At 54.8% G+C, this 18,252-nt stretch overlaps 1 protein-coding gene across 7 annotated transcripts in view; it reads left to right on the top strand.

Moving 5' to 3' along the window:
- FGD3 (FYVE, RhoGEF and PH domain containing 3) overlaps positions 1 to 18,041 on the top strand; it is a 64,722-nt gene extending 46,681 nt beyond the window's left edge. For 5 of the 7 annotated variants that reach the window (XM_067744926.1, XM_067744924.1, XM_067744925.1 and 2 more), the window contains 11 exons: positions 2,043 to 2,189; positions 2,534 to 2,626; positions 3,833 to 3,912; positions 5,264 to 5,294; positions 6,219 to 6,326; positions 7,384 to 7,446; positions 7,687 to 7,875; positions 15,470 to 15,592; positions 15,889 to 16,029; positions 16,680 to 16,826; positions 17,093 to 18,041. In XM_067744926.1, coding sequence (XP_067601027.1) covers positions 2,043 to 2,189; positions 2,534 to 2,626; positions 3,833 to 3,912; positions 5,264 to 5,294; positions 6,219 to 6,326; positions 7,384 to 7,446; positions 7,687 to 7,875; positions 15,470 to 15,592; positions 15,889 to 16,029; positions 16,680 to 16,826; positions 17,093 to 17,335 — 1,365 coding nt within the window. In that variant the 3' untranslated portion in view covers positions 17,336 to 18,041. The remainder of the gene's footprint in view (positions 1 to 2,042; positions 2,190 to 2,533; positions 2,627 to 3,832; positions 3,913 to 5,263; positions 5,295 to 6,218; positions 6,327 to 7,383; positions 7,447 to 7,686; positions 7,876 to 15,469; positions 15,593 to 15,888; positions 16,030 to 16,679; positions 16,827 to 17,092) is intronic. The other 2 variants (XM_067744928.1, XM_067744929.1) reach the window with 2 other exon arrangements.
- Positions 18,042 to 18,252: the final 211 nt, after the last annotated feature.

Here is an 18,252-nt window from a genome sequence, read left to right as displayed (position 1 = left end):
CTGCCGATGGGGAGGCCTCCTAGCCCATACCAATGCCTTTTGACCCAGTGGGCTCTGTCTTCAGAGGCCCTTGTTTGGCCTGCACACTGCCTGGACATGGTGTAAGAATTTCTAAATCCTTGCCCAGAATTAGAGATCAGGTCATTTCACAGGAGAATCCAAATTCCTGGCTTTACTGGAAAACTCTGAAAACCCCAGGCCCACACTAAAACCTGGGACGAGGCGAGGTGCCCCCTAAGTGGGCCGGCTCTCCAGGCCGCCACAGTCCCTACCCAGCCCTGGTTGCCTCAGTCCTGAGACCTATTTACTTTCACATGGGCACTGCTGTTGTTTGAGAGGAAAAAGAAAGTGAAATATTTCTTTGACCCCACATCTCTCAAAAAGGAGAAATGAGAGACGGGCCGCCTGTTTTGGGGCAGCTCTTGCTATGTGTCGTCCACGTCCTGTGTCCTCATTACCTGCCTGTCCCCGGGATTGGGTCTGGAGGCCCCAGACCAGATGCGCCTGAGGTCAGGCCCACAGTGGGGCACCCATGGCAACCTAAACAGGTGACATTTCACTCTAGATACTTTTTATCTAATCTCCCCTTTTCTTCCTCCCCAAGACTAAATCTAATGGAGGAGAAAGAGCTGCTTCATGGAACTCTGTGGTCATGAGCTCACACAGAGCCCATGGAGGAGCCCCCATGCGCCTACATCTCTGAGGGGCTTGGGGTGGACTCCTGTCCCACAGTAGCATGTCCACTGTGTGGCAGTTCTCGCTCCAAGTCTGGTGAGGCCTCTGTGACCGGCAGGGGGCTCTGGTCAGGTGTGGGGGAAGGCTTATCAATGTGGGCTCATGGGACCCTCTTCATGCTTCCACCTGTCCATCCCTAATCCCCTCAACCTGGACCGACACCCCAACCTCCCCACCTCCAATCTCCCTGGTCTCCGGTCCGTACTTCTCTACTAAGAGCTTTCTATGGGTTGCTTATTTTGTCACTCCCTGTCCAGAAGCCTCCTGGCCTGCCACTGCCTCACAGGTACACACATAAGCTCTCCTACATGTCCACTGCACGCCCAGCCACCAGTACACACAAGGCCCTTTGGCCCTGCCTAGCCTGCTCTTCCTCACTCTCCGTGCTGGCTCCCCCTCCTGCTCCCATGCCCACATCTACCACCTGTTTCCATACCAGAGGCAGAAGAGCTACCAAACCAGCCTGCTTCCAGGGAGTGCAGGCTAAGATTGGTCAGGTCCAAGGGCAGTGGTGCTGTAGCATGGTGGATCCATGCTCCTTGTTGCTGGGTTAAGGTTCCTGTGGGCTCAGCTCTGCCTTTTGCTGAGTTCACTCCTTCACTCTTGGCTCAAGCCCCTGGTCAGGGCCTATGGCCTCTTGGCCCAGAGCTGGAGCAATGAGCTGCCTACCCTCTCCCCTCACACCACAAGGGTGGGGGTTGGCCATATGACCACACAACCAGTCTCGAGAACAGAGGGCGATGACCTGCGGGTAGGCAGAGGTCTGGTCTCATCATGGCCCTGGGCCATCTGAGGGTGGAGCAGGAAACCAGGTAAGGCTACCACAGGAAGGGATGACTGTCCAGGGCAAAAGCTGCAGCTGCCCAACGTATCTCCTCTGACCCAATGCCCTTCACTGTGGAGGCTAAGAGAGCCAGTCCCAGTTCTCTAGCTGAAACATCTCCAGCAACTCACTTGATTTTTCTGTGCCTCAGTTTCTCTGTCTATAGATTGAGGATAGTAATGGCATCTGCCTCTTAAGGCCGGTGCTAGAATTAAATTAATTAATACCCACATTGTGTTTAGAACAGGGTGTGGCACATAGCAGTGGTGCTAACTGTTGTTATTATTTATTACTCTCTGCAAGTTGAACCTCTGTTCTACAAGGCCCGTGTTTTCCCTCCCACCGTTGTCAGCAGGATCGTGGTCCCTCCTTGGTTCTGCACCACACTTGCAGGGCAGGGTTCCACACACCTCTGGGTCCCCAGCCCTGGCAGGCCTCCAGTCCCTGTGGTTGTGCAGCTGCCTGAGCCCCGTGTCTCTCTCAGGAGAAAATGCACAAGCTCTTGGAGGTATACGAGAGACTAGGTGGGGAGGAGGACATCGTCAACCCTGCGAACGAGCTGATCAAGGAGGGCCACATCCAGAAGCTATCAGCCAAGAATGGCACGACCCAGGACCGCCACCTCTTCCTGGTGAGCCCCCAACCGGTCACACCCAGCCCTGCCCAGTCCTGCCCAGCCCAGCTGCAGAACCACGCCCCTGCCACGCCACACCCAGCCCAGCGGCAGAGCCTGGGCCTACCCAGCCACTCAGCCACACCCTCACCCAACCCAGGCCCAACCAGTTGCAGAGCCCCTCCCCACCACTAAGCCACTCCCCCAGTCCAACCCCCAGCATGCCCTCACCACTCCCACATCCAGCCCAGCCCCGCCTAGCCCTGCCCACTCTTGCCAGAGCCACGCCCCACCTCCTCCTTGGGGTGCTCCTCTGTGGAGTCAACCGCCCCTCACCCCATACGTGCCCGTCACTATCGCAGTTCAACAGCATGATCCTTTACTGCGTGCCCAAACTGCGGCTCATGGGCCAGAAGTTCAGTGTCCGGGAGAAGATGGACATTTCCGACCTCCAGGTGGGTGAGCCCCTCCCACCGATCTGTTCCCCTGAGAAAGCACAGAGCAGGTGTAGGGACACAGCGCTTTAGCCACCAAAGTACTCACTGCTGTGCAACTGGTTGCCTGACTACTTCTCTGAGCCTTACTTCTATCCTGACCCAGGCATGGGGGAACATCTCTGAGGGCGCCTTGGCCTAGCATCCTGGGCTGAATGGGCAGGATCCCCTGTCCCTCCACTTGGGTACCGGCCAGTGCGCTGCCGGCTTCATGTTGGCAGGATGAAGGGCAATGCCAGGACCTGGGCCATCTCCTGTCCCCTGTGAAGTTAGCCCTAAGGGCCCCACTTACAGACTCTAAGGGAAACTTGGGGTGAATGCAGATGGGGTGCCCGTCCTGCCTGTTCCCTGGTCCTTGGTCCATGCTCTCTCCACTCCTGCACCAATTTGGAGCCCAGACGAGGTTCTGCAGGCACTTGTACCCAAGGTCCAGATGACCTGTTGTCCCTGCTGTCCCTATTCCTTGCGTCCATTGATGTCTCGTGCTGTGGGGCTGCTGGAGCTGGAGTCAGTCCCCCTCTTCTGTGGGAGAGTGCTTTGAATTAACAGGCACTCCAAAAATACTGGCTAAATCAAAGTATTTCTTTATTCTAAAAAGTGAAGGGTTGCATTAGTGATGCAAAAAAAATCCCTTCTGACAGTGGCCAGCCTGTGGGCCACATCTACTCCCAAGGGCTGTGGGAGTAGAGTGTTGAGGGGATGAGGGAAGGCTCCCTGTTGCAGACACCTGCAGATAGAAGGTACCTGCCCATGGGGCCTCAGAAACCCCGGCAGAGTAGTGGAGATCCTCCTGGCTCTTCTCCTAAGATTCCCATCCCTGTGTCGGGAGTGCCTGTGGGTACCTTTGTGGGGAAAGGCACTGGGGCTGACTTCCTGGGAAGCCCTGAGAGCAGGCAGATTTGGCCGGCACAGTTCCAAGAACAGTGAATGAGTGGTCCCAGCCCTGCCTGAGCAGGTCGGTGGTCCACCCTCCACCATGGACTGACTCACGGAGTGGCCCGCAGCAACCATGACCCTAAGCTGAGCACTCCCCTGCAGACTCACTGGGTCACCTTTGCCCCCCCTTCTCAGGGAAAGACCTCCAAGTCTGAGAGTGTGAGTCCACAGTTCAGGACCTGCTAAAAGTGACCTACTGTTTTTGTTTTGTCCTTTGTTGTATGCCTTCAGGTGCAGGATGTCGTCAAGTCAAATGCAGCCTACACATTCATCATAACTGGAAAGAAAAGGTCCCTGGAGCTACAAACTCGGTAGGTTTCAGCTGCCTTGGTGTCTGCCGCTGTGTGAATATGTTTGACCTGAAATTTTAGCAGATGGCTTCCTTTTCTAAACTGCATAAACTTTCGATGTGTTTGTGTTCATTTTACTCGCTTATCTGTGGTTTAAAATGTAACAGTACTAAGGGGAAGTCAATGAAAATTAAGCCTCTGCCCACCCCCTGTTCCCCACCCCCAGCAGACATTCTTAACCATCTCTGAAGTATCCTTCCGGAATTTCTGTCCCCATACATATGTATCTATTTTTAATTTTATTTATTTATTTTTGGCTGTGTTGGGTCTTTGTTGCTGTGCGCAGGCTTTCTCTAGTTGCAGCGAGCAAGGGCTACTCTTCGTTGTGGTGTGCAGGCTTCTCATTGCGGTGGCTTCTCTTGTTGCAGAGCACGGGCTCTAGGGCGCATGGGCTTCAGTAGTTGTGGCACGCGGGCTCTAGAATGCAGGCTCAGTAGTTGTGGCGCGTGGGCTTAGCTGCTCCACGGCATGTGGGATCTTCCCAGACCAGGGCTCGAACCCTTGTCTCCTGCATTGGCAGGTGGATTGTTAACCACTGTGCCACCAGGGAAGCCCTGTATCTATTTTTTAAAGCACAGATGACCATTTTCTATCTAGTCTGTTCTGCATCTTGCTTTTTTCATTTAATTTATCAGAAATCATCCCATATATGAGCACCATTTTCTAAAGCAGCATAATTTTCCAGTATGATCGTTGGCTGGTTCCCATTGACGGGCACCTAGGTCCTCTGGGGTCTTGCTGTCGCAAATGGTGCTGCAAGCAGTGTCCATGAACCAAGTTTTGTACATATGTGTCGTTACGTCCATCTGGTAGATTCCTGAAGTAAAATTGCTGGCCAAAGGGTAGCATGTCCACTTTAAATTTTGGTGGCTGTTGTCACACTACCCTGTAAGATGGTGCATGACTTGTGACGGGGCTTGGGAGAGCCCATCTCTCACTTCCGCCAATGACGTGAGATCTTTGCAATGACCCATTGTGGCCCACCGAAGTGTTGGTTTACATCCACTGCAGAGGGCTCTGCATACCAAGCTTACCACATCTAGCCACATCTGACTTCATCTGGCCACACCTGACCCTCCCTGCACCCACAAGGCCACACTTAACTCCACCTGGCCACAATTGACCTCGCCTGACTGCACCTGGGGATACTGGCCACAGTGTTCCAGAGCCTTTGGGGCCACTCTCCCAAGCCGTGAGTTGCACTTCCAGGCAGTGAGCAGCACAGGCATGTACTTCAGGGCTGAGAGGAATCAGGTGGTTTAGAGTCAGTATCCAAGACTAAATGAATAAAATACTCTTTTGGCTTTTATAGGACAGAAGAGGAAAAGAAAGAATGGATTCAGGTGAAGCTCCTAAAGTTTTAAAGTAACCCAATGACCAAATTCTTGAGTGGTATGGCCATTTCATGTTGGAGCAAGGGATGAGATGGCCCCGTGTCCCCCCCAGGTATTACCCACCCATCTATCCACCTTGAAGTGATGGGGTGACCAAGTTTATAAGCACCTTCAGACTCCACAAACCTTTGAATCCATTCTCTTATTTGGGGCTCCCCAGTAAACAAATAAACATAAAGGCCTGGAGGTGGACATGCAGGGAGGTGCCCTCATCCTGGGGAGGATCTCCACTGTCTGGCAGCTCCAAGGTAGGTCCGTGTTGTCCTTTCTCTCCGTGGCTGGCAGGAGAGGTGGGTCTTGCAGGACGAGCAGCTTGACTTCCAGAACGGAGCCTGTGCTTCCAAAGACAGGCCAGGCAGTGTCCTGGGGCAGCCAGAGCAGGCTCAGCTCAGAACCAGCCATGGTAGGGACACAGGTCAGGAGGGCCACATCAGAGCAGAGGCCAAGGCAGTGACCGGGGTTGGCAGACCACCACCAGGCCAAACGCTAACCATTAGTGATGGTTAGCCACCATTAGTGGCTCCCAAAATTCATAAGACAGAAATCTGAGTGAGAAGAGAAAAAGGAAATTCAAACAGATATTAGATTTGGAATGCTGTTGCAGGAAGTGGAAACATGGCCTTGAATCCATATAAAACGTTCCAAGAGCATCTGCCCTTGGCTTGGAGAACTGCATGTGGGGTGGAACTGGGAGCCATGGAGATTGGAGTGGGGACCCGGTCAGTCACTGATCACATCCCTGAGCCTTGTTTCCTCATCTCAGAGGACATGTGAGGCTGTTGGTCAGGGGAGAACGCAATGACCACGGGACCCTTGTCCTCACCCTCCTGGAATGCTCTCTGAGGGCCCTTGTTCTCTATGGTTTTGTTTCAGGTCATTGAGGCCACCATTGAGAAGCACAAGCAGAACAGCCAGACTTTCAAGGCCTTCAGTGGCTCCTTCGGCCAGGATGAGGATTCCTCTCTCACTCCAGACCCGCCTGTGAGTGCCAGTGTCCCTGGGGCAACCCAGGCCCTTTGCACAAGGACTGGTGCTTGGGGGGGAAGCTAGTCCCCATGCTCTCCTCATGCCCACCTTTATTGGGCATCCATGTGGGGACGCCTGTACCTTATAGCTGGGATGGTCAGTGCTTGGACAGGAGGGAGGGAAGGACAGGCCTGGATACAGCTGCTACATGAGGGCATTGTCCTATCACATGCACCTAGGGGCTGTGATCTTGTCAGCAGGGGTAGCTTGCTCCCCATGCGAAGCTGTCCCCAGGCCTGGGGGGAGCCAGGAAGCAGGATCCCCCCCCAGGGCCAGATGGGTCCACGCTAGGCCTTGGCCATCCCCTCTGTCTAGGTACAACCAAACATGACTTCACAGTGAGGGTCCCTCACTCCATGCCTCAGGGACATCCCTGAAGCTAAGAGATACCCAGCCCAGCCTGGTTGAGCAGCCCTGAGTCCCAGACACCAGGCCGGGGTGGCCCTCCCTGTGGTCTCACTGGTCTGTGGGCCACAGGCCACCTCATTATCCATTTAATATTTGCATCAAATCTCCATTTTGTCTGCTTTCTGGACTATTTTAGAAGAAAACTTTGTGCTGTCCCCGGGCAGGGAAAGTACTGTCCCCTACCTTGAAAAGAGGTGACCTGGAAACAGAACCCCCCACCCCACCCCATACCTGCCGTTAAAGTTGGTGCAGAGACAGAGCCTGACCGTAGAAGGCAGGGCACCGAGCTCTCCACAGATGCCTGAGGACAGCTAGAGGCCAGGGCCACCTCACATGGTGTGATGCAGCTGGTTAGGCCTGGTGGGCCTCAAGGAGGTTCATACCTGCCCACCGCCCTCCACCCCAGCTGGGAAATGATAACTCTTCTGAGATGCCTTCAGGCCAGGGAGGACAGATTCCCAAAGTCACAGCAAACACCAGGCCCCGACAGTCTTCCTCCTGACCCTGTGACCAGACAGAAGGAATGGTGGCATTCCAGCACTGCCTTGGATGTCAGCATGTGGCCACAGACCTCTGCTCATGCCAGCTGTCTTGTCCCCTCCAGATGGTGAGCGCCAACCCAGAGGTGCCTGCAGCGGTACCCACTGGTGGAGGGGGTGCTGCAGGGGTGAGTGACCCCCCCAGCTTTGACAGGGGCGGGAGGTGGAAGTTGGGGTCAGACCAGGGTGACCTGAGGGTGAGGGTTTAGCCTCCCCCTTCCATGTGACCTGGGTCCTCACAGTGATGGCCTCTGGGGCCTGTTGGTGGAGGGCTGGGGCAAGCCCGCTGGGACCCAAATGTCCATTTCCTTGGGTGGGTGAAGGTTACACAGCTGAGTTCTTCTGAAGACTTGTGCTCTTTACCACAGGTAAAGTATGCCTGGATGAAATGTGGATCAAGGCGGTACCCGGCCCTCAGGAGGCTCAGTCAATGTGGGCGGAGAAGGCGTGGTCCAGGGTCAGATAGCCTGTGTGCATGTCCCCACCCCGACAGGGCCAGGCCCCGGGACTATGCAGGAGTCCCTCCTGCTCTGTCAGTTTGGGAGATTAGTAACAGGGTAAATATGTGCGCCTCGCATGCAGTGAGTATCCAGTACAGGGAAGCATCATTATTAACCACTGGGCCTAATAGTCGTGAAGTCTGATGACAGTTATAAGCCTAGACTACCAAGGAGGTGCTGTACCCTGCATCCTGAGAGGGGATTCTCCTGGGCATCTTCGCTTTGCCCTATCCCTCAGTTTTCCAGGCTCAGAAGGAATGAGTGGAGGCCTGAGCCCCAGCCTGACCCCTAACAGGGGCTTTGCTCCTAAAGCGGAAATTCTTCCATGGGTAGGTTGGTCCAGCCCCCACATTCTCTCCACTGGGCCTGCCTCTCCTTCCCTCCCCCTGACTTCTCTTTCTCACATCCCTCATCTGGGCCAGCACTCCCTTGGTGGCAGGCGCTCCCCAGTTGGACAGCAGAGTCTGCCTGAATTTCGCACCAACTTGCAGAGCTCCTTCTTTTCTGGCTACGAGGGCCACCCTGCTGGTCATCACAGCCATTCTGGGTTGGCACCTGTTAGGGTCAACCCATTTTAGGAACAGGAAACGGGCTTGATAGGTGAGGAGACCTGGCCTTTGCCTCAAAGGCCTTGTGGTGGGACTTGACTTTCCTGGGACAGCAGCAGAGGGAGGGACGGATGTCTAGCTCCTCACGGGGAGTAAATGTCCCTGTCCTGGCTTAGATTTTTAGTAAGAAAACTAGTCCCCTCCTCCCACACAATCCATGCTGCTGGGTAGCATTGGGCCCCAGCTGAGGCCCCAGAACAGGTGTGCCCAGATGCTCCAGTCCCCTGCTCTGTTACAAGAGCAGAAGCTTTGCCAGGTCACCACACGACCCCTGACCTGATGTGTCTCCGACTGCCAGGCACTGGGAAAACCTTGAGGAGTTTTTGGGCTCCCATGGAGGGATGGAGCATTTCTAGGGCATGATGGGCTTCAGGGACCAAGTGAGAGGAGGGAACCCCCTTATTTGAGTGCTACTGCTGCCACAGGGTGGCACTGCGAGAACCAGAGGGAGCCTGTGCTAATTTGTTTGAACTCAGTCAGGAAATCTGAAAGCAGCATTACCAGCAGGGGAGAGATGGTCTTGTCACAGCCCCTCAAACTCCCTGAGGGGCTTCCTGCATCGTGGCTCTGTCTGGCCCTGCCTTCCTTTCAGCCCACCCTCCCCCACCATGCCCTGCCCTACCTCACCTGGCCATGTCCCAGGGCCTTTGCACCTGCTATCCCCTCTGTGCAGAATGCCTCAATTATGCCTGCTGTGCCCCAAGGCCTCATCTGTGAAGCCCTCGCAGCTGACCCCAGAGTCACTGACAAGTGTTTCTCACATGAAGCAACCCACCATCAGCTTTCTGAATCACCAAACTGTGCGTGTGAGGCTGGCAGTGTGCTATTGGGCTCCTTTCTGGAACGTCTAGGAACATCATGAAAAGCAGCTTGCACACTCAAGCTTCATCTGTGTAACTAACTGCCCAGAGAAGAATGACACATGGGGACTCTTCAGCTTTCCAATCAGCTCCAGGGTCCCTTGGCCAGGGTCTCTGACAACCTCCATGATGGCCCTTTGCATGAAGCACTGCTTCTCCCTGTCTCTGCAGGGGAGCTGAGCTGGACCCCCTGCAGGGCCCTCTGCTATCCGACCCTTGGCCTGGGGCATGCCTGAAGGCATCAAGGGCCGTGAGCAACCCCCACTCTTTGTAGGGTGAGTCCACGGGCAGGCCTCAGTCCGTGGATGCGGGGTAAAGTAGAAGTGGCTGTGGGCTGTGTGGTCAGGGAGACAGGGCTGAGGAAGATCCAGTGCCCAGGCAGAGACAGAGGAGCAGGAGGTGGGGCTGGCACACACGACGGGCAGTGCCCATCGGAGAATGTTCTAGCTGGAAGGGACCTGAAGGTCTCATGTTTAATGTTTTAACACGTGGAGTGGGTCCTGACATGAGGCCTTGGGCAACCCCTCCCCCTCTGCCCTCACCTTCCCTTGGGTGGGGAGAAGAGAGAGAGGAGCTGTGTCAGGTGTCTGTTGGCCACTCGGGTGCCCCTCCGATTAGTTGCCCAACTCCTTTGACAGGTGAAAAGGTAGCTGAGAGTCCCTGAGGCTCAGGGCCTCAGCGCGGTCCAGGGGTCTGCCCAGGCCAGGCTGCAGACTTGCTGCACATCGATGGCGACGCCCAGCCAGTGGATATGCGGGCCACCCCACCTTCTTCTACACAGGGGCTCAGCCTTCCAAGGGCTCTGCAGCACCATTGACTTGCCAAATGCTTGGGATCACAATTCAAGTTCAGGTCTCCTTGTCCCAGTCCCTTTATCCACCCCAAGCCAGGCCCAGGCCCTACAACAGACAAACGCTCGTCAGCAACAGACTTGCAGCTCCGGCCCCAGCACAGATGGCCCGGCCATGGTTTTTCTCATTTGTGTTTCTGATGAGCACAGGTTTTGGTGGACCCAGGAGGGCAGCTCCGTGAAGCTCCTGCCATACAGGGCGAGTCCGAGATGTGCTCAGTGGATATTTGTGGAAAGTACCCCAAAGTGGGTTTTAATTCTGGCACTAGAAAGAGTGATCTTTGCTACAATATGCCAGATGTAAGCTTTTGGAGAGGAAATGTAAACTCACTCTTGGTGTGCTCATTTGATTTCCTGGTGGTGTCCTCAGACACACAGTTCCCACTAGGCCCTCTTTCCTAAGAAAAGCTAAACCCAAACCAGGAAGTTTTGCAAGGGAGTCTTGCAGAATACAAAGACTTCCCCGTTCTGCAAAAGTTGCGTCTCTCTTCACGGAAGCACAGAACTGTCAAGGCCTCCCTGGGCTCCAGAGCCACCATGGCAACATATGGACCCTTCCACGATGTCGTGAAAGGCCCCATCCCTGCCACCCGTTGTTCAGCATGCACAAACTTAGTGCTGCCCTTCCACCCCAAGCCCAGGACAGGGCTGCCTGTGAAGGGCAGAGGGCCTGGGCTGCACCCACCACAGGGCCAGGCCTAAGACCCGGGCCTATGTCCACACCCTTTAGGACCGATGATGACTGTGGCTCCATCTTCTGACGCTGGTTGGCAGGGCCACTGTTTGGGACCCAGTTCTTCCCTGAATTTTCCTCCTGCTTCCCTGCTTTGTAAGTGAATCTGCTGAAGAGAAGACGTTGAGTAAAACAGGCCCTCGGCACAGACCTCGCAGGGCCACGCTTGTGCATTTGGAGCGCTTTGGGTGAAATCGCTTGGCTGTTACTAGGGAAGCCACGGTGCCACACCTCCCTGGTTAGACTTGGCCCAGGCCTTTCCAATGTCTCCACATCCAAAAAGAAAATCTGAGCCCCTCCCTTTGGTGGACTTATTCTATATCCTCATCCAAAAAGGAAGTATGGTTGGCCAGGAAGACCTGTCCTCAATGATGCAGGTGGGCTCACCTCAGCCACCTGGTCACCAGCCCTCGGTGTCGGGAACTGCCTGGGGGAGCCGCATCAAGCATGGGCCATGGTGGCTTACGGTCTTCAGCATCGAGGAAGCTGGTACCCAGCCAAGAAAGCTGGTACTCAGACCCTGTCTGATCACCGAACTGCAGCCTAAAAAAAGGAAGCCAGGATGGGTCGCTCTTCCAAGCCCCAGCCCCAAGATGCCCGTCTCTAGGAACTGCTCTCTGGTCCCTCTGGCCAGGACGGGGTCCCTGCTGACCTTCAGCACCTGAGCTCTTGGCCACATACCCCTGACCCGCTACAGCCTCTCCTCCATCTTGTGGGCAGCCCTGCCCCTCAGGGATGCCCCAGTAGCCCCCGTGGCCTCCCTGTGTTCTCAGCAGTTGTGCAGCGCTGTTCGCAGGGTCTGGAGAGCCCAGGTTCTGCAGCACATGTAAGTGCTTGAAGGCAAGACGCGGATCCAGCCACCTGCCACTGACCACTCCCACCTCGAGTGCCCTTGGTGTCCTCACCTGGAAAACAGGCATGGCAGGGTCACCATGAAGGTTGGTAGAGGGCTGAGGCTCCTGGGCCACAGCAGACCCAGGGATGGCCCCTCCTCTCTCTTCTCATGTCTGAGCCCCAGCAGTCCTGAGAGATGGTCTCAAGGGAAGGAGCCCTGAGTGGGGCAGACAGATGTGCCTCAGGGCTAGAGTGTGGCTGGCAGCCAAGGCCGGGTGACAGGGGTGGCCTCCAGTAAGGCATGTGGCTGTGGGGAGCGTCAGTATTGCTTGTCGGGTCTGTGCCACCCATTTTCCACCCACAGGGCTCTGTGGTCCTGAGCTGCATGGAATAAACTGAGAGGGGGCCCAAGGTTTTCTTACACCCAGTGTCCATGGGGTCAGGGGTCATGAGATGGAGGAGGAGGGTGATGGGGTCTTGGGTAGAGCGAGCGTCCCTATCACCCTCAGAGGCACCAGCTGGTCCCAGGGCTCCTCGTACCAGGGGGCCAGCACTGGGGTCTATGAGCAGAGGCAGCAGAGCTTGGAAGCACAGGCCAGAATTAGTGTGCTCAGGCTACTTAACAAAGTGCCACAGACACTTATTCTCTAACAGTTCTGAAGGCTGGAAGTCCAGGATCAAGGTGTTGGTAGGGCTGGTTTCTCCTGAGGCCTGTCGACTTAAAGAAAAACACTCAACTTAGAGTTGGGTTTAAGTTTTACTCAGGATCTTACTGAGGACTATAGCCTGGGAGACAGCTCTGAGGAACTGCTTGTAAGAGGGAGGGGAGGAGCCAGTATATGTACGAATTTTTTGGCTAGGAAATACATGTAGTCAAGCATACATTTTGGTAAAAGATTCCTGCTATATCACAAAGAACAGATATCTTAAGTTAATACTTTTAAGTGATTTTCTCTGCATGGGAAGATGCAAGAATCTGGGGTCACTGAAATTCTTTCTGAGATGTGCCTCTATCTTGGGGCCTGTTTCTCCAACACACAGAATGCCTCATCTTGTTTTTTTCATCCTGAATTCCCTCCCGGGTGCACTGTCGTGGGTGACTGCAGTGGGTGCATCTTAACCCTTATATAACTGGATGATGAGTGGCACTCTTTGTTCTTTTTTTGTTCACAGACCTCTCTCCTTGGCATGTAGATAGCCATCTTCTCCCTGTGTCCTCACATAGTCTTGCCTCTGTGTGTGACCATGTCCCAATCTCCTCTTCTTATAAGGACACCAGTTATATTGGATTAAGCCCCACCCTAGTGACCTCATTTTACCTTAATCACCTCTTTAAAGGCCCTCTCTCCAAACACAGTCACCGTCTGAGGTGCTGGGGGTTAGAACTGCAAGCTATGACTGTTGGGGGACACAATTCAGCCCGTAACAGCCTCCAATGCCCAAGCCCCTCCCTTCTGTCTCCCTCACCCCCAACCAGTGCATCTCTTTCTCCTTAAACTTGCAGAGTTTATATTAAACATATTTTTAGCTTATTTTGTTCAAATTTTTATTAGGGAAGCTTTGGACACACACAAGTAGAACTAACAGACAGCGAGACCCCCACACCAGCCTGGAGCAACTTCAGCTTTGTGCTGTTCCTGTTTTATCTGTCTTTCCACCCCTATCCTCACCCCACCCCCACATACTCTTCCTTCTTCTGGAATATTTTAAAACAAATCTCAGACGTCATTTTATTCTGCTCAGAAACACTAATGTTAAACTTATTTTAAGTGTTTCTCTTTTAAACAGAAAAAGTGTCTCTGGGCCTCAGTTTCCCCATCTGTGCAAGGGAGAGGTTGAGACAAGCACTTCCAGTAGCCATTCTAGTTCTGACATCCAGGGGAATTTGATACATATCTGTGACATTTCTTAAAATCTTAAGTTTGTGGTGAATTGACTGTGTTTTCTGCTGGGACCCCAGCGCCCCCTACCCACACAGAGAGGAAATGCTAAGGGGCTGGGACGGGGCATTTCCTGAGAGCCATGGTAACATAAGGGCGATCAGCAAAACCAGTCAGGATTCTTGTGCTGTGACGGGGTTCAGGGCCAGGGGCGGTTCCTCACCCCACTTTACAGATGAGGAAACCAAGCTTGGAGAGGAGAAGTGACTCGTGCAGGGTCTCATGGCTGATGAGGGGCAGGGCAAGGGCCTGGGAGCTGTCCCCCAAATTGCACCACTCCTAATCATATGGGGAAACCTAATCAGACAGCGCTACTGAGCCCCCACACCAGCCTCACCCTGCATGGTCGGTGCCCACTCCCACCTTCACTCCCTCCTGCCTCCTGCTCACCTCCCAAGCCCTTGCATCTGGTGGGGCTGGGGTCCTGGACACGACTGATGTCACTATGGCCAGGGGTAGGCAGTCAGAGTGGACCACATAGGTTCCCTCACTCAGCTCTCAAACCGCTGTCCACAGTGCAGAGGGAACACAGTCCTCAATGGGAATGTGAGGCAGGAGGTGGGGGGGTTAGGGGGGCTGGTCAGTGAGTGGCTGGTTTGCTTTTCTACGTGTCTATTGGTTTTCTTCCTCTTTCACAAGCTGTTCTCGGTGAACACTTGAGAAAATCCAGATAAGAGAGTCAGATAAGAGTTACTCTACCCCAAACAGCCAATAAGATCATCAGGTGTGCTTCCTTCCAGTCTTTTTTTCATGCACGTACTCTTTTTGGTATAAACATTATACGCTACTGTACATTATTTTGCAACTTGCTTGTTTCCCTTAGCAATATAACTTGACACCTTTAAACAGTCTTCCAACATGTCGCCTTGACATCTACCTCCCATGTATGATTTATATACCTGTTCCTTAGTTTTAGACTGCATTAGATTTTTTAAAATTTGTAAATATGTTTAACTAAAAAAGGAATAAATACTTTTTTTAAAAAAAAAGTAAAGTGATAGAATAAAATGAAAACTTCTCTCCCACTGCTGCCTGCCACTCTCCAATTCCTCTTTGCTCCAAGGAGTTTGATGTGGTTCTTGTAAAACTTTTTGAGAAACCTTACACAAAACAGCTTGTTTAAACGTAAAAGAAAACAAACAAACAAAAAAGAAGTAAAAGCATTTTATAGTGTGTTCTTGTGACTAGTCTTAAAGATCTTCTAACCTCTCTGAACACACACCATGTTTCATGACTTCCCGTTGTCTTGCTGAAAGGACTCATCACTGCCCTCTTTTGTGGGAAATTCAGGCAGCATCGGAGGAGATAGAGAGGGGAGTCCAGCCCCTGACCCTGCTCCCACCCCTGGAGAGTGCTCTCACACGTGTTGGGCGGGCAACTGCACACCTCTGAGTGCCTGGCATGGAGCAGGGACCATGCTCTGGGGTCCAATAAAGGGCAGAGCATGGAAGCAAGGGCCACCTGGCTGGATGCTGGGTGCAGACACCCCAGTCCTTGGCATCTGGGCTCCTGTGCAGAGCAGCCACCGTTCCCCCCAGTGTGGGTTCCGGTGGTTATCTTTGCAGACACGCAAAGTCACTGACCTCCGTGGTGGGACAAGTCATTCCAAGCATAGAGTTCCTGTTCCCCTTGGAATCTCACCCCATGTGACAGCAGGGCAGCTTCTGGGGAGTGAGGCTGGGCAGGGGGCCATGGCCAGTGTGGCTCCTGCTTAATTCCCTTCTGCACGTCCGGCTTTCTTGCCCTGCATGTGCATTGCCTGTGTATCGCACAGCTGCCACTCCACATGTGCTGGGAAGCTGACTGCAGCCGTTTGCCTCCCACAGCTTGAGCCCAGGAGAGGGTCCTCTAAGACCAGACGTGACAAGGAGAAGCAGGGCTGCAGCAGCTGCGGCGAGACCTTCAACTCCATCACCAAAAGGAAGCGCCACTGCAAGCTGTGCGGGGCGGTGAGTCCAGGTGGAAGGAGGCCAGCTGCTGGAACCTCCATGTGCTTAGTTCCTCCTCCAAATCTTCTTTCCATGCACACAGACCCCTGGATCCTGGAACTTCTGAGCAAGAAGGCAGGCTCTGGAGGCCCAGCAGGGGCCAGACTTGGGGTCTCTGCCCTGTGGACAAGGCTCCCGACTCCCATGTCTCACAGACAAGCCCTTCCCCTCCACATGCCGTTACACCTCTCCTTCCAGCCTCCTTCTGGATAGTCTTCTGTCCCTGGGCATTGGGACAAGGTGCCCTTGTCTTGCAGGTCATCTGTGGGAAGTGCTCCGAGTTCAAGGCTGAGAACGGCAGGCAGAGCCGTGTCTGCGGAGAGTGTTTCCTGACCCAGCTGGTGGCCCCCTCGAGCCCCGGCCTCGAGGAGCCCTTGGAGCCCAAGCAGAGCACAGAGGTGGGTGGGCTGGGTGAGCCTTCCAGACACAAGACCCCAGAAGCCTTGATAGACTGTGCTCCTAGTGCTGTCGCCTTCCCTGGGACCAGGACTGGTAGGGCTCAGTTGGGTCCATAGGCCACTGAGAGCAGCTAGCAGTTGAATGCCAAATATCACGTGTGTGCGTGTTGGGCTCTTAGGATCCAGTCATGGCCGAGAGCTTGGGAACCGTTTGCACTCAGGGGTTAGATGGTGCATTAGTCAGCTCAGGCTGTATAACAAATACCATAGGATGGACAGCTTAAACAACAGAAACATTTCTTCCTGGTCCTGGAGGATGTGAATGTGTGTGGGGTGTGTGATGTTACGTGTGAGAGGTGTGTGTGTGTACAGGGAAATCATCAACAGCCGCCACATTCTGGTTCCCTGCTGTTCCATTTTTTCCTACCTTATCTTTATTTCTGTCCTGACCCTTCTTGTGGTCTCACTGCCTAGAAGGTCCAGCCCAATCCCAAGTGGCCTTGCAGTGACCCTGGGGAAGCTCAGGCTGGCCCAGGCCTTGTCCAGTCTGTCTCCCCCTCCTCTCTCCCCCAAGAGCTTCAGCCTTGGTGCTTCCTGGAGAGTGGCTCTTACAAGGGAGACTCCACCTGACTTGTCCTCTGTGTCCTCAGAAGCCAGCCACTGTGGACCCCCTGCCCAGCCTGCTCTGTGGCCCCCTGCTGGTGTCGGATGGCGGCACAGCCTGGAGCAAGGTGTGGGCTGCCATCTCTGAGTCGGACTCCCTGGAGTTGGTGCTGCACCTTCGAGGAGGCAGCCAGGTGTGTCCTCTGTCCGCTGGGCCACACTGGGGGTGGGGGTCCACCCTGCTCCGGCAGCCCACAGCCTCAAGCCCGAGGCGCCCAGATAGGCCTGGGCCATGCAGCCTGGGCCCAACCCCACGTGGTGGGTGGCTCATGTGACCCTAGGGCCTCAGTTTCCCCGGCTGTCCAGAATCACCCTTCTGCTGCCCACTTGTGGGAGATGGTATTTAGTGATGCCAGGACTCCAGAGGCCGGGGTGCTGACGCTCCTCTCCTTTCCTGCAGGATGGCCAGCTGCTGCATGCCATCCCCCTCTCTGGCTGCAGGGTGAGTGTGCCAGAGCCCGCAGAGAGGCTGGATGCTGGACACATGTGGCAGCTGCAGCAGGCCCAGCAGTCTTTGTACCTGAGTGCCCCGTCCGCCGAGCTGCAGCAGCAGTGGTTGGAGGCCCTGAGCTCAGCAGCCCACGGGCACCTGGCCCAGGCCAGCCCAGGGGCCCAGCAGCCCCAGGCCCCAGCTGCCCCATGAGCTGAGTCTCTGCCGTGTCTCCTAGCTGTACAGCCACCGTGGCAGGGCCTGTACTCATCTGAGAGGTGGCATCAGGCCACATGCAGGCATGAAGGGAGCCTGGATTGCTGAGGGACCAACAGGCCACATAGCACTTGGCCCTGGAGGGTTCCTCCACGTCAGAGAGGAGAAAAATGAGGCCCAAACAGGGGCACCCAATTGCCCAGGGTCACCCAGCACGTCCCTCAAAGACCCGGGCCTCTGCCTGCAGGCCCAGCAGTGTGGCCCAGAGCGGGGCGTGGGGTGACTGTCAAGAAAACTCCATCTGAGTGGGCAGTGAGGGGTCATCTGCGCCAGAAGACAGAAGAAGCTCATGGGTGGTGCCCAGGACACCTGGTGGATGTCTGCAGTCATGCCACCCCTCCTGATGGTTGCCCACCCATCTATACCATCTACATCCATGTGAGCTGAACCATACTGGCCCCCCGGACTCCACCTCTCTCCTCTTTCCTCTCCCGGGGACTGGGCACACCCTGTGCCACCTCGTAGCTCGCCACCCCATTTGGAGATGCCTAAGGGAGCGAGTGGTGGGTTCCTGAATAGCCATGCTGCGAAACTACAGGGGGACCACACAGGCGTCGTGATCTGTGGCCTGAGATTTGTGCCTGCCTCCCCTGGTCGGTGGTGGACAGTGCTTATCTACATAAATAAATGCTGGCAGCCAACAGGTGGACACAGCCTTGGGGCAGGGTCTCCCCACAGTGGGCCTGGTTGGCTGGAGAATGAGGGTAACAGCTGGGCACAGCTGGTAATGACGCCCTGGACCCCAATCCAGGCCTGCAGGGTGCAAGTAACACCCCTGTGGTTGCCCCAGGATGCAGCGGCATTAGACAGCGGGGCCTCAGACAAGGTACCATGCCTGGAGACCTGCTCTGTGT

Source organism: Pseudorca crassidens, chromosome 7 (assembly GCF_039906515.1).
Source record: "Pseudorca crassidens isolate mPseCra1 chromosome 7, mPseCra1.hap1, whole genome shotgun sequence".
NCBI classification, from domain to species: Eukaryota; Metazoa; Chordata; class Mammalia; order Artiodactyla; family Delphinidae; genus Pseudorca; species Pseudorca crassidens.
Note: the sequence above shows the minus strand (reverse complement) of the source record. Positions and strands in the feature narration are given on the sequence as shown.